This window comes from Hippopotamus amphibius, chromosome 13 (genome assembly GCF_030028045.1).
Source record: "Hippopotamus amphibius kiboko isolate mHipAmp2 chromosome 13, mHipAmp2.hap2, whole genome shotgun sequence".
NCBI lineage: Eukaryota > Metazoa > Chordata > Mammalia > Artiodactyla > Hippopotamidae > Hippopotamus > Hippopotamus amphibius.
The window spans coordinates 16,747,652-16,762,090 of NC_080198.1; the positions used below are offsets into that span (position 1 = coordinate 16,747,652).

The 14,439-nt window shown below is 43.4% G+C and overlaps 1 protein-coding gene across 1 annotated transcript in view; it reads left to right on the forward strand.

Moving 5' to 3' along the window:
• The window catches only part of PDZRN3 (PDZ domain containing ring finger 3), a 236,397-nt gene that overhangs the window by 8,467 nt on the left and 213,491 nt on the right, over positions 1–14,439 (forward strand). The window contains exons 2-3 of the mRNA XM_057706114.1: positions 6,440–6,526; positions 12,686–12,793. Coding sequence (XP_057562097.1) covers positions 6,440–6,526; positions 12,686–12,793 — 195 coding nt within the window. The remainder of the gene's footprint in view (positions 1–6,439; positions 6,527–12,685; positions 12,794–14,439) is intronic.

A 14,439-nucleotide genomic window follows, 5' to 3' on the forward strand; every position in this document is an offset into this window, starting at 1 on the left:
CTTTTCATCCTCTCTACACCTATTCTGGTGACATAAATGCTGCTAATACTTACATTGACTGTCTCATCCATTTCCAAATACATTTTCAAGCATCATTCCCACAACTACCTTCAGTCTTAGGCTTGAACAGGTTCCCCTTCTTTTCTTCCTCCAAGAATCCCTTCTTTAGAATTAAAGTTGAAATTACAGGGAGGGCTTCATCCAAGCTGCTTCCCCATTAAAAACATAGTTTGACCAACGAAGAGGACAGAAACACCTTGGTACAGGGAGAGAAGGCATCCCCATCTCTTTAGGACAGAATTTCTGGCGGCCAGCTCTGCCTCCTGGTCCCCCCAGCCCCACCCCTCCACATTTTTGCGCTCTCTTGTCACTAGTCAACAGACAGAGCTGTTTCCCAGCTGTGCAAGTCTCTGGGAGCTTTGCATAATCTGAGGCCGAGAGGTGTCATGTCACCCCAGAGACACAGACTAGCGGTCAGTCAATTACAGTTCTCTCATCCCGCTGGGCAGCTTTCCAGTCTAGCCAGTTCTCGGGCTGTGAGTCCCACAACAGCAGTAATCAAGGAACACCCGTCAGTGGGCGGAAAGGAGTTTTTAGAAAGAATCCACATTGACAGTGGCATGGATGGACTTTGGGGGCTGCCACACCGATTAGGAGATGGCTGGCGTCCAAGCTTCTGAGGCCGAATTATTTGGAGGAGAAGCGTGACAGAGTGATGCTGAAATAAAGAGGGAATTTGCCGTAGAAGACAGTTTGCATTCTTGGATGCATAAAAAGAAAAACCGCCGCCATAAAGTGTCTTTTTGACAAAGTACATTTGACTTCTGCTTTTTCACTGTGACTTTTATTTTCCCCCCAAATTCTTGTGCAGTTAGACCTTGAGTTGAGCAGATTATAAATTAGGTGATTTTAACACTGATCCAGTAGTGACATGCTCGAATATGTTGGTCAAGCTTATTTTAAGCAGAATCGACTGTATATTTCTGAACTTGGAGTTTCTATTTCTGCTTGTAACTTACTGGCTGTGGCCGGCTCACGCCACACCCCCTACTCCCAGGTTACTCTCTCTGCCTTTCCGCAATCCTAAAAGAGCTCAGTACCTCCCGAGGAGACTTTACACTACACTATGGGCCTATCTGTTTGAGTTGGAATCTGGGATGGAAACAGGGTCCTGAGCGTCTGTTAGAGCGTCTGTGCCCCTTCCCCAAGGAGGCAGTGCTGGTGCTGGACCCCAGAGTATGGAGGCATCTTCCTTATCCATCCCCAGCCCAGGGCCCTTGGTGAGAGCTCCTCTCCCCCCTGAGTCCTGGGTCCAGAAGGCAAGAGACCCTGCCATTCGGGAAGAGTAAGAAAACGGGGGGTGGCTCTAGGCAAAGCTGACAAAAAAGTGCTGCCTCCTTTCTGCTTTTGTTGTTGTTGTTGTTTTTCCCCTCTATTCTTCACCCTTCGTTTCGTCTCAGCCCCTCAAGACTCACTATCTGGTAGAAGTGGGAGGTGTCCCCGTGTCTCAGCAATACCTGGGCATCCGGGGCCCCTAGCTCCTCCCTCCACTGTCCATAGCCAAGTCCACACTTTCTGGGACTTGATGTCTCTCCTGTCCTGTTGTGAGCCACCGTCTGTTTCCCCGCCCCATTTTGCTCCAGGGGCCATCTCCCTCCAGGCCTGGGGATGTCCTATGTCTGATTTCACCTCCTCGTGCCCCACGGCCACCTGGTCGGTACCCTTTGCCTGTGCCATCTCCACGCCCCCGGAAGGTCCAGGCCAAGCTGCTCCCCTTGTCTTCTTTATCGTGTCTCTCTCCCACCACCTCCAGGATAAAATCTGTCTCCTGGCACTTGAGCAGTCCTCTGAGGATGGGCCGCTCTTTCTCCAGACTTGGGAGAAGGAGAGACATGTACGTGGACGTAATAGCTCCCATCACATGGCCAGACGTTTGTGATGCATGTCTTTATTTGCTTAACTGCAGGCCTCCGCTCTCCCAAACTTGCCGTAGCCCAACTAAATTAACTTGGGATTAGACATTCTCCTTTGGGATTTTGTAGCAGAGTCGTGTATGGGGTTAAACAGCACCACGGCCTCAGTGCTGAGCTGCGCTAGTGTCCGGCCCACCCTGTGCTCTGCTGGCATTTGGAGCCCTTGCTGTTATTGGCCAGGCCCTGTAGGGAGGCACTGGGCAGTGGTAGTCTGTCTCATTTATGTTTCAAGAAGTAACCATTATTACCCTCATTCTAAGAGTGAGGAAGCTAAACTCAGGTTCTGACTCTGAAGTCCAAGATCTTAACCATCACCCTGTTGCTGTCAAGGGCACAGTATTCTTATGACACCCTCCGGGGTATAATAGATACTCTCATCTTTGCCGCTGTTATTGCATAGTCCAAAGAAGCCTTGCTTAAAACTCTACAAAGCTAATTAGATGCCTCATCCTTCATGAAATTTTAATGTGAAGGCTGAGTCCTTTGAGGTGAAGGGGTTTAGGGTATGGTTCCCAGCACAGTAGGAAGAGCATGGGTGTTGGAGTCCCGTGGACCTGGGTTCCAGCCCCGCCGCTCCCTCTTGCCAGCCCTGAGATCTTTAGCAAGTGTATGCATTTCTCAGAGCCTCAGTTTCTCCAGTGTAGAGCATTGCTATAAATACTTGCCTCCAAAGGCTGATATTTCGGTTATTCAGCTGTTTATGTGACCCAGAGCTGTTTCCCTTCTTTGTTTTACTATAACAGGCCATTGAGAAAGTTTAAAAGCATGGGTTATGATAAACCACCAAAAGAGAGCAATGCTGGTTAAATTTTCCTTTGGATGAACGATGTCAGTTATTAACATGATGTCTGTGATCAGCTGAGAATGCAGTATTGATGAGAGCTTTTGTCTTTATTCCATTTCTACGTCTCTTCCCTCGGTGGAACGTAATTGAATTAGAATCATTTAAATGGCCTCTATCCTTTTGCGTTTTGAACCCAGGAACAGGTTAGATGATTAAGCAGGAATTAAGGTTAACCTGTTAAACATGGTGTTGTGTGAAGTGTGGTGTTTAAATTCTCAGTAGTTCTTCTGAAGAATCAGAAATTAAACAAAAGTAGTTCAGGTTGCGTAGAGGAGAGGAGTGGAGAGAAAAAAAATCAGAATCAAGCTCAGGGTGTCGGAGAAAAGGAAATGACCTTTGATAGTTAGAGAAATGAAAGGAATTCAGCCCAGACAGAGCTTTTGTCTTCTCTGTCATCGCCCCCAGCTTCACGCGTTGAATCTTCCACGTGACGGCTCAGTCCTGTAAATTAGTCCTAAAATAGTCAGGGTCACCTAAAGCCTGTGTCTAACCCTCCTGGACCACAGACTAGGTCAAGGCGCTTCTAGAAAACGAGGACCCCCTTTCTTTCTCCCCTGCGATTGATTGCATCTGTCACGGAGGTGCAGATGGTTAACTTGATTGTTCTCTGCATATTGCTGTTTGGCTGGGGAATGTTGTTTCAGGCATTGTCTCTGTTGGTGTCCATTGTCCCCGGAGAGAGATCTCTGAGTGTGGGACCAAACCTAGGTGTCTTTGGGCATTTCACGTTGGGACTTCCGGAGATAAATAGTTCAATGAGGAGCTGGAGTTTTGTTCTGATACTGGTTTCCTGGGTGAGACCTCCTGTAATGAGTTCCTTTGTGGAACTTTTTGGAACTCCAACAAGTGAAGCATCTTGGGTGGGACCTGAGAGGTTGCTAGCCCGCATGGCACTCTCTTCTACATTCCACATGAACAGGAAGTTAGTACAGAGAAGTCTAGAATGGGAGATCATGGGTTTAAATCCGAGCTTGACCTCTTTCAAGCCCTGTGACGGGACACCTTTCTTAGTCATTCTCTCTCAGTCTTCCCACCTGCGTGGTGAGGATGGTGATAGCCCATTGATAAGATTGGTTGGATTATTAAGTAAAATAAAGCACTTAAGTGCTCAATATAATTTCCAGCACATGGTAAAGAGCCAGTAAATGTTAGCTGTTATCATTGTTAATGCCATGAGATTTCTTTATTTTTCTTTCAGTTTTTAAAAGAATAAATAGTTATCACGCAGCAGATTTAAAACTAGTCTATTTTAATCGTTTGGCTGTGCGTTCTCCTTTGTGCTTCATCTGAGATTGTCCAGCCAGAGACATCTGCCTTGGATTACTGTGTGACTGTGCAGTGTCTATCATTGATTAGTTATGAAAGCCAGAAATGTAAGATATGTATGATAACTTGCTCAAATTCCCATGTATTTCTAACTTTTTCACCTCTCTAAGATAGCAAAGCAAGAAATGAACTTAGCCACATGTTCTGTTTCCAGGGCAGAAAGATATTAACTCTTTCAGTTTGTAAATCATCGTATTTATGTTTCAAAACTATTAGGGTGATTCTGAACTTTTATTCTCTTATAGCAGCGAATATTGTTGCCTGTTCTCTTATTGCAGGTCAAATTAATGATAAAGATTGAGGGCATTGATAGATGCTCTGGATGGTGGTGCTGTGAGTAGGACTTTTTTTTTTGATTCATCAATAGGTTGTCGTTACTGAAGCTCTGTTGTTTTTTGTTAAGTACAGTAGCTGGATAGAGACTTGCTTCTCTTTTATATTTGCATCGAGTAAATGACCCTGCAGAAATGAAGATTTTGTTGTGTGGTTCTTATAGGACACCTGGTTCTTTCATCAGAAACTGCCTTTTTCTAATAATAAATTATCATTTTTGTTTTTACAAGGTTTTAGTAATTTATGCTAACGCTTCCATGACATTCTGGAAAGTATTTTGAATTCTGCTGTACACTAGTCGGGAAAAACAGCCGTGGTTGCTAAGAACTTTAAGTGCGTGGAAATAATTTTACATATTAAAACTCCTTAGTTTTTTTTTTTTTTTTTTTAAGGAAACTTTAATATTTATTGAATGTCTTAGGCCACAGGCAGTGTCCTTAGTTGCAGCTCGTGGGCTCCTTAGTTGCAGCTTGAGGGCCCCCTAGTTGCGGCATGCAGACTCTTCATTGTGGCCTGCATGTGGGATCTTAGTTCTCTGACCAGGGATCAAATCTGTGACCCCTGCATTGGGAGCGTGGAGTCTTAACCACTAGACCGCCAGGGAAGTCCCCAAGACCCATTAGTCTTTAATATATGTGTGTGTGTGTGTGCGCGTGTGCGTGTGTGTGTGGCTGTGTTGCATACAGTTTTCCTGGCCAAATATTCAACAATGTTTTGCATTGATAACCATAGCAATAAATGAACCAGTGCTCCAGAAAAGCCTCTGGGCACTGCATGGTTGGAAAGAATGGTTTTCTTTGCCAGCGTGGTGGTCGAGTCAGATAGTTGCATTGATGTCATTTGAATGTTGCCGTTTATTTCCCCAGCAAAAGTAGAAGGCACAAGTTTCATCAGGAAGCAGTAAATATCAGAATGAAACCTCTTTTGTGATAAGCTGTCAGTGCTGTTTTTGAGAAAGCATATAGTGAAGTATTTCATATTAAAAAAAAAATACTGCATTTAAATGATACCCTGTTTAAACAGAAAACATGAGTGAAGCAATTGCAAATTTATAGCCAGTACACATGGAGTTTTGCATACCATTCAAATAGTTGGAACTGTTTCAGAGGTGTATCAGCGAGTTTAATATTTATGTCAAAGCCTATTAAGTGATATTTTGTGCAGAAGGTTAAATCTATTTTTATTTATCTGTCTGTTACTTGAGAGTGGCATCTCCATCCTGTTCGACTGTTGAACATTGCACCTCTGAGACCTGCTGGGGCCACTTCTACTTGTTTGATTTAAAGGGGCTCACATGGACCCGCCTACCTTAAACAGAGTGTTTTCTGTTGAACACTCTACATCTCCTCAGGACTGGACAGTCATTACTTTGTGAAAATGCCGCCTCCTCCCTTTTCAGTGAGATTCAGGATTTTTTCTTTTTCCCACCCATGTTTGCATCTGACTTTTCAAGCGCTCTTTTCCCCTCAAGTCTCCCAAACACAGATGACTGTTGACAGGCTGTACGTGCGCGCAAACTTCCGAGGGGATTGCTCTTGGAACCTTTCATGACATAACGTGAATGCTGCTGTTGAGAACGCTTGAGAAACAGACAGTAGCCGTCTAGACAGCCAGCCTGCGCTGGGCTGGCCAAAGGAAAGATGCGTTTGCAGACCAAGGTGTCACTGAGAGAAAATGTTCATTAGATGTGTCTGGACATTTCCAAATGTTCTTAAGTGATCACTCCAGGGTCTGATGGTATCTCGAAAATGTTTGTAACCTCCTCAACACAGGACAGAGTTTAGCGTGGGCCCCAGATTTTTCTGGGTTAAACTTCCCTAGAAACTTAGGATTTGTAATGCTCAGCTTGGCAGTGCATGACTCCACTTAGACAGAAGGAACACTCCTCCCTTTTTTTTTTTTTTTTTTTTTTTTTTTTTTTGCTGTTTGTAAATAAAATTTTGAACTCATCTGTTCCCTGCAGGGTGAAGAAACAAAAAGCCTGACTCTTGTCCTACATCGGGACTCTGGCTCCCTGGGATTCAATATTATCGGTGGCCGGCCGTGTGTGGTATGTGAATTGCTGAAATGGGTTTTTCTTGTCCCTAATGTAGCTGGAAGAGGGGTCAGGGTTTGTGGGGTGAGGGATAGGAAACCTTGCTCACTTCATCCTGCTCTAACTAGAGTTTGTCGTGTGTCTAACATCTTCACACTCAGGAATTTTTATTATCTTATTTTTCATTGAAGTATCGTAGAGTTACAATGTTGTATTAGTTTCAGGTATACAGCAAACAGAATCAGTGTCAGGGATTTTTTATTTATTCGTGGTCTCCTAATGTAGCCTTGTCCTGGTCATGCAATAGCTAATCCTAGCTGTTTAGCTTTGGGAGTGCGTGTCGGGTTGGGTAACGGTTGAGCTGAGGAGAGTCGCGTGAGATATTTGCAGTTGCACTGAGTGACTTGGCTGGAGCGGGGGCTCTGAGGCCGGCGGTCTGATCGGGACTTCTGCTCTGTCTCCTCTTCATCAGTCAGGGGCGATTCCCTCATCTGTGGGCTCATGCATCCTGTGCTCTTTCCTCCCGCTGGAGCTGTTCGTGCACCCCATTCATCATGATCCCCTCCTTCAGAAAGGAGAGGCTGAATTCAGATCTGTCAATTTAACTGCGAGGAAAATGTCTAAGAGGGCTCTGGGGAGGTAGCAGAGGATGTGTTCTGGAATCTCACCTTTCAGTCAGGATTACCTGAGTGTGTGTCGTCTTGTGCTCTTTTCTTTGGCTGACCCTTTCCTTGTTCGTTAGCTTAAAAGGAAAATAGTCAAGGGAGGGGAAAAGAAAATCAGGTTCACTCATTCAACAGATAAGTACTAAACACAGGCTGTTTGCTAGGGGCTTGGAGATACCGTGTAGGCCAGGGAAACTGGATCCTTGTGGTCATTGGGTTTATGTCCTGGGTGATAATTGGGCAAGAAACAAGTAAATACAGTAATTACAGGTTGGGAGAAGTGCAATGAAGGAAAAAAATGGAGGACGGCATATGGTAGCTACCAAGGAGCAAGGGGCATCATTGCCTAGAGTAATCAGGAAAGAGAGGAAGGGATATTAAGCTGAATCCTAAAGGATAAGAAGATGTCAGTCATCCAGGTGTGGCTGATGTTTGCCCCTGCCTTCATGGAGCTCATGTCCAGATGTAGAAACTGATGAGTTAGGAGAGGAAAGCACTGTTGTCATTGATAGACTCTGTGCCTGGGTCTGCTAAAGATGCCTGGGGTGGGGGAGGGGCAGTTAACCATAGGGAAGGAGGCATCCTGGGGCAGGGCCATTGGAGCTGGGTTCTGAAGGATGAGTAGGAGTTTGCTAGATCAGAGGTCCATATATAATATATTTAGCTGAGCAGTCTTAACTGTAAAAAAAAAAATTGAGCATATTTAGCTACAAATTATAAATATATTCACTACTGAACTAACATTACCTGTCTTATAAAAGTTACATGCAGAAGAGTCATTTTAAATTATGAAGTTAAAATAGGAATACTATTTTTAATGTGCTCTTTCATCATTGAAGTGCATTGCATTGCAAGTACCCATCTTTGAAGACCACTGAGCTAAAAGAAAGTGGATGGACCCAGGGAAGCCCCGATAAAGACAGGGACAGAGTTGAGGGGCGGCAAGATGTAGTTAAAAACAGGCTGGAGAAGAAGAGGTGGATTATGATTAAATTCCCTTTGCTTTTGGCCGTGACCACAATTTCAACAAATGAACACGGTTTATTGCAAGAAATGACAGTTGTAGGTGATACATAGTCATTAAAATGATGAACTAATACATTATCTGCCTTACAAAACATACTTAAAAGAGAACACTTCTAGATGGTGAGGTTAAAATAGGAGGATGAAGGTGGGTGGGGGCAGGGCACGCTCCCACTTGGCTGGGCCCCAGAGATGTGCACACACCCTTGCGTTCCTCCAGTCTCAGGGGAATTCTTAAGAAACTAACGTCATGTCAGGTTGGGACTTTTTTGCTTTTCCCTTTTTTTCCAATTGGTTGAGATCCCAGGCAGCATGTCACGATGCTGCTCTGATTCAGTTCTTGCGCCAGCTCTGGGAGGGGCTGAGAAAGCCAACTGAGGCTTGACTGGTCAGTAGTTGTCCCAGGAAATACCAGGACCTGACAGACCCAAGTTCTCCAACTATCAGTGAGAACGTGTTTTGCCATTTGGCACAAATAACAGAGATATGGCTGTACTTGATTTTTGTTCCTAATTATTATTCCTCCTCTCCCTACTCATCATTACCTGTTTTAAGAAACAACTAAAGTAAATGAAGACGCATTTCACTGTTAGACGTTTCAGAAGCCTCTGCAGCTGAAAGAGCCCAAATCAGGAAGATGTCTTCTCTGCACGCCAAAGCATATATAGAAAAAGGGAGCCTGCTGTTTGCAGAATGCCTGAAACGGAAAGGCAAGCCTATGGCTTGGCTGTTGTTGGGCAGCCAACTATGGAAAAGCCCTCAAAGATGGTGTTTAGTTTCTGCACCTCCCCAGGGGTGAAAAGATGCTTCCAGCCTCACCAGAATGCAGGGTTTCTTTTTTCTTTTTTTTTCTCACTCACCAAAGAACATGTTCTACGTCATTTTCTTTTTCCTTTAAAAAAAAAAGTGATTTAAGCACAAAGCATTTTGTGCATTAAGCACTGAATTTTGTAGCATTCAAAAGAGTTCTCAGTTTATGTGGTCTTTTTGCAAGGACTCCATGCATGGCCCTGGGGAGAAGAATTGAATTCCACATGCATGTGTTTGTCATCGTGTTTTTAAAAACTTGTCTTGATGAGCGGAAACAGCAAAATGAAACCTAAATGGATTCTTCACTGTTGCCTGGAAATCTGGCAGGTCATTGAGAACATGCTAAAAAGCCAGGATGAGCAACAATGCACACTCATTGTTAGTTACTGGAAGTAGAATGCCATGCAGATGACGTGTATGTTTCCCAAGGAATTCCTGAGTTGGATGCTTCGTTGGGTTGTGACATAAGGCTTTTCATTGCATGATGCACTACGTAATGCTCTTAGCAAAATCACATCACCCATTCGTATTCCTAAAGAAACAGCAGCCAGTCTGGTGTATCAGACCTTTCCCTTCAGCCTTTGGCAAGTATACTTCATTGTCTAGCACCCCTGGGATGAAAACAATCCTTTTCATGTTTCTCAAGCCAGCAAAACCAAACAAATCCTAATTAATATTGGTTCACCTTGATGCATAGCTCTGCCTTAAAATATGTTAGGAGAGGAACCAACAACCAAAGAATAAAGGGATGTCTTTTTTTTTTTTTCATTAAAAAAAATGTTTTTTTGGAGCGTAGTTGCTTTAAAGTGCTGTGTTAATTTCTGCTGTACAGCAAAGTGAATCAGTCATATGTGTACATATATCCACTCTTTTTTAGATTTCCTTACCAGTTTTAAGAAACAACTACAGTAAACAAAGATGCATTTCCTCCCCATTTAAGTCACCACAGAGCATTGAGTAGAGTTCCCTGTGCTATACAGCAGGTTCTCATTAGTTATCTATTTTATACATATTAGTGTATGTTTGTCAATCCCAATCTCCCAATTCATCCCACCCTCTCTTTCCCCCTTGGTAACCATAAGTTTGTTCTCTACATCTGTGACTTTATTTTTGCTTTGCAAATAAGTTCATCTAAAGAGATGTCTTTTAAGAGTAAAGTCTCGCTATCAGGGTTGGGCTGGGTTTGGTTTTCTTTGATTTTTGTGCTTTCTGTATTTTTTGCGTTCTGTTCCCATGAAGCTGTGTCTTCATTTGACCTCAGTTGTAGTATTAGCTCTTGCCTGTCCCTCTCTGATTTTTACTTGGAGTTTCTGATGCTCCTTAAGAAAAATTACTTATATACAGCATATTATTCAGCAAAATAAGCCAGAGCCTAAATCTCAGCCCCTATCTCCCCCTTCCTCCCCAGCCAAGAAATGCAAGGCAGTTAAATTCCTAGTAAACGTAGATCTCTTCTCATTTGATACATTGACATCACCTCTTAAGGAACTCAAGCTTGTCTATAAATCCTTTGTGGCCCATTGAGACTCTTCAGGTTCCTCTAGTGGAATATTCCATAGCCTGGCATGTTGAATTTCTGAATTCATGTATATTTTTGAGATTTTTCTCAATGGGAAACAGTCTTACACTTAGAGCTTGTATAAGAGAATCGACCTATCCTTAGTTTGAAACTGACCTATGCCACTTTTCAGCTGTGTGACCTTGAGTAGGTTACTTAACCTTTCTGTCTCAAATTTTTTTCATCTATGAAGTGGATAATAATATTACTTACCACTTGTGGTTATTATGAGGATTAAAAGGTGGACAAAGAACACTCACTGCGTAGCTGGTACCTAGTGTGTGTTCAGTAAATAGAAGCTGTCACACTGTTTGGTACTTGTATCAGAGATACACATGTAGGGAGCTCCACAGGTGCTTTGGGACTCGTGCATCGTCAGTAGTGGCTGTGAGAGAGAAAGGAGGCTCATAGAAATTCAGTCGGTGAAGGGTTAGTGTGCAGTCGGCCTGAGAGGAGTGCTGTGGTGCTGGGTAGGGGTGCCTTTTGGGGCCAGCTGATCCAGCCCAGTACCCACAGTCTTGCAGTCCCTTCTGTGCTGGAAGAGTGTTGATAGAATCCAGATGGCAGTGAGAGACTCATCTTTGTCTTGTGGGGATAAATGTTAGGAAAAACACTTAATGCTTATTTTAGCTTGTGATTTTGTTTTCTTTTGAATCACATTTATAGCATTATGTGGTGTGTGTGTTTTTGTGAGAAGCAGGGGTGGGAGGGGAGAGAAGAGGTGGAGGGTGTGCATTTTCCCACCCTTGGTTGTTGCTCTTGCACTTCAAGGGGTAGATTGAACCACTTCAAAGCCATCTCTCTCCCTCTTTAGAATATAGGGTTCCTTTTTTTTTTTCTATTTAAAGAGGAGAATGCCATCTTTTCATAGTTACTTTTTAACAAATGGGATTTGGATGTATTTGCATGTAGAGAAATTAGTACTGACGTAGATCTTCTTCTGGCGTTCAGGCAGGGAAATTACCATGAAGGTAGATTTTGGAGTTTTTGTGGAATATCCTGAACTTACTTCACAAATGCTTTTGTTTGGAAACAAGACATGCTTTTGCCATTTCATTTATAAATCCATCTGTTAATCACGAGAAATTTAATCCAGACGCTTGGAGAACATTCATCTCAATGCTATTTGGAAAGAAGTCCATGAACAAGCTGTGAGGGTTTCTTTATGAGCCTGTTGGAGCTTTTTGATTTTAAATAAAGGAAGGACTTTGGGCAGTGAGCTGTCTTCTTTCCCAGAAAGTTTCAGTCTGGACTTTGAAAGATCTAAAGAGATGCAAGAAGATTGGAGATCAGAATTTATTAGGAAGGGGAGGGGGGGGCAGAGTTGGTCATGGTGGGCTTTTCTGATGCAAATCAAAACAAAAATAAAATGCCTATTTCACCATCAGATTATTGAATATTTAAAAGTTTAATAATACTGTGTGCTTGTGGGGATGTAAGAATGTACTCTAATGAACTGTCAGTACAGGCTCTCTGAAGGATAATTTGGCAATATCTATCAAATATATATGCCTTTGACCCAACAGCTCCATTGCTAGGGATTTCCCCTCATATATGCTAACAAAGATATTTCCAAACATAGGTAGAGAGGTATTAGAGGTGACACAGTCTCTAAGAGCAACAACTGCAGACAGCGCTAATTATCCCGGTGTGGGGACACTGTCCAGTCACTTTAAGGGAGTGAGGTGCACAGCAGACTTGATGGTGAAAAAGCTCCAACATTTTTAAAGTTAAGTGAAAGAGGCCAGATTCCCAAGAATGTGGGGAGCACCATCCCATTTCTGTGTGTAGTAAAGGAATGCATACATGCTCAGGAAGGTGATTCAGGAAAATGTTTTAGAAAGGATGGCTACACTAGCAGTTGATGCTCTGAAAGGGCAGACGGTCAGTGGGTTCGAGGTGGCAGGCACTTACCATTTTATACCTTTCGGTATGGCTTGAGTTCTTGCATCACATGCTAATTTTAGTGTAAAACAGAAATGAGGGGAAACAGCTGCCTTTTACTCCCTTGCCACTTGTGACACCAGCAGGAGACCGTTACTGTTTTAAGAGTGTAAGCTTGATTTTCACGATCAACTTAATGCCTGGCATTCATGCGTGTGTTTTTTTAACCCAAAGGACAACCAAGATGGATCATCCAGTGAAGGAATCTTTGTATCCAAAATAGTTGACAGTGGGCCCGCTGCCAAGGACGGAGGCCTGCAGATTCACGACCGGATTATCGAGGTATGTGAACACTGCCAGGGTCTCTCATAGGCTGAATGCCATCCCGTCTTCAGCTCAAGGCGAGATGTTTGGTGGGGGAGGGAGTCCTCCACTGGCGGATGTTTGGGCAGGAGGCAGACTTCGCCGATGGTGTGGGACCAGATTGAGTGTTGATTGCCTTGGTGTGAAGCTTTTGTTTATATTCAGTGTAGAGAAGCCAGATTTTGAGTGGCTTGTTCACGATTCTGCTGTTGTCATGTGGGCTCGCATCTGTTTTGTGTGCTTCAGTTGGAGCTTTGTGTGAAAACCACTGGGGAGTCGTGTGTTAGTTAGAACCAGATGAGCAGTCCCTGTTGTGCAAATGGTGACTCTGTTCAGATCGGTGACCACGGGGGTCATTGTGTCGGCTTTGGAAACACTCTAATGTCCTCAGAGCTCACAGCACACAATTATTTCCACACATGCATCGTTCCCTCTTTTCTGTGTGTCTCCTTTGCCTCTTGTCCATTGTACCAGCTAAGTGACCAGGGATGTGCAGGCAGGGGTTGATAGGTAGGATGGTCATTTGTTGCATCACAGACTTGCTCATTTTCGGTTCCTCACTCTTCACTTTAAACTTCTACTCAGGAGGTTTGTAGACTTACACTGGGGGAGGCGGCTCCCTCCACCCCAGCATAGGACACTTTGGAAGAGGGTCACACAATGTCTTAGCATGCTGCAAGTTGCTGAAAGGGAAAGAGTTATTTGTGGTCTGCTTGTGTGGGCTCCTGTCGAAAGTTTGATACAAATAACTGTATTTTGCTGGTGGTTTGACTCTTTGATTGCTCTTTTAATGGGTAAATATATTTATAATGGGCTCAATTTGTTGAATCTCCTATGAGGAAAAAATTAAATATGAGAATCCAGGATGAGATGTTGAAGCCCACAAGAAACTCACCCATGGGCCGTCAGCATAATATAGCACATTAAATAGGAAACTGGAAAAATGGCACTGTGACCACTGCATGTTTTGTGTTCCAAACACATTTGCATAGCATCTATATTTCTTGAGTACGAGGGTGAGTCAAAAATTATCCACACTCTGGCTGTAGAATTTAATTAAAATTTAAAAAAGACAGATACATCATTTTTCGACATAATCTCCTTGCATTTCAGTACACATTGTCCATCTGTCAACAAGCTTTCATATTCCCTCACTAAAAAATATTTTAGGCTGAGCTGTGAGCCACGAATGCACCGCTGTCTTCACTTCTTCATCAGAAGTGAATCTGGCTCCTTCTTGAGGGTTAACACTTGTGCGACCTTCCTTAAACTTCTCTGTCCACTCATACGTACTTTTTCGTGACAAAACACTTTCTCCATACTGCACACAAAGTCTTTGATAAATAACGTCACCAGGTACACCCTCAGACCACAAAAAAACGAATCACTGCACACTGCTCTTCTTTTGTGCAAATCACAAGTGGAGCATCCATTTTTGCTCACATCACAGTTACAAATGAACTGATGTAACACATTCACACCTGCACAGCAGTGACTGGGGAGACAGTAGCATTGAAAAGAAAATGCTGATGAGACATTGCGGATATTTTTTGACTCAACCTCATATATTCGTGGCCTGTTTCAAACCTTGGACCAAGTGGGAACTGTGACCGTGGGATAAGTCA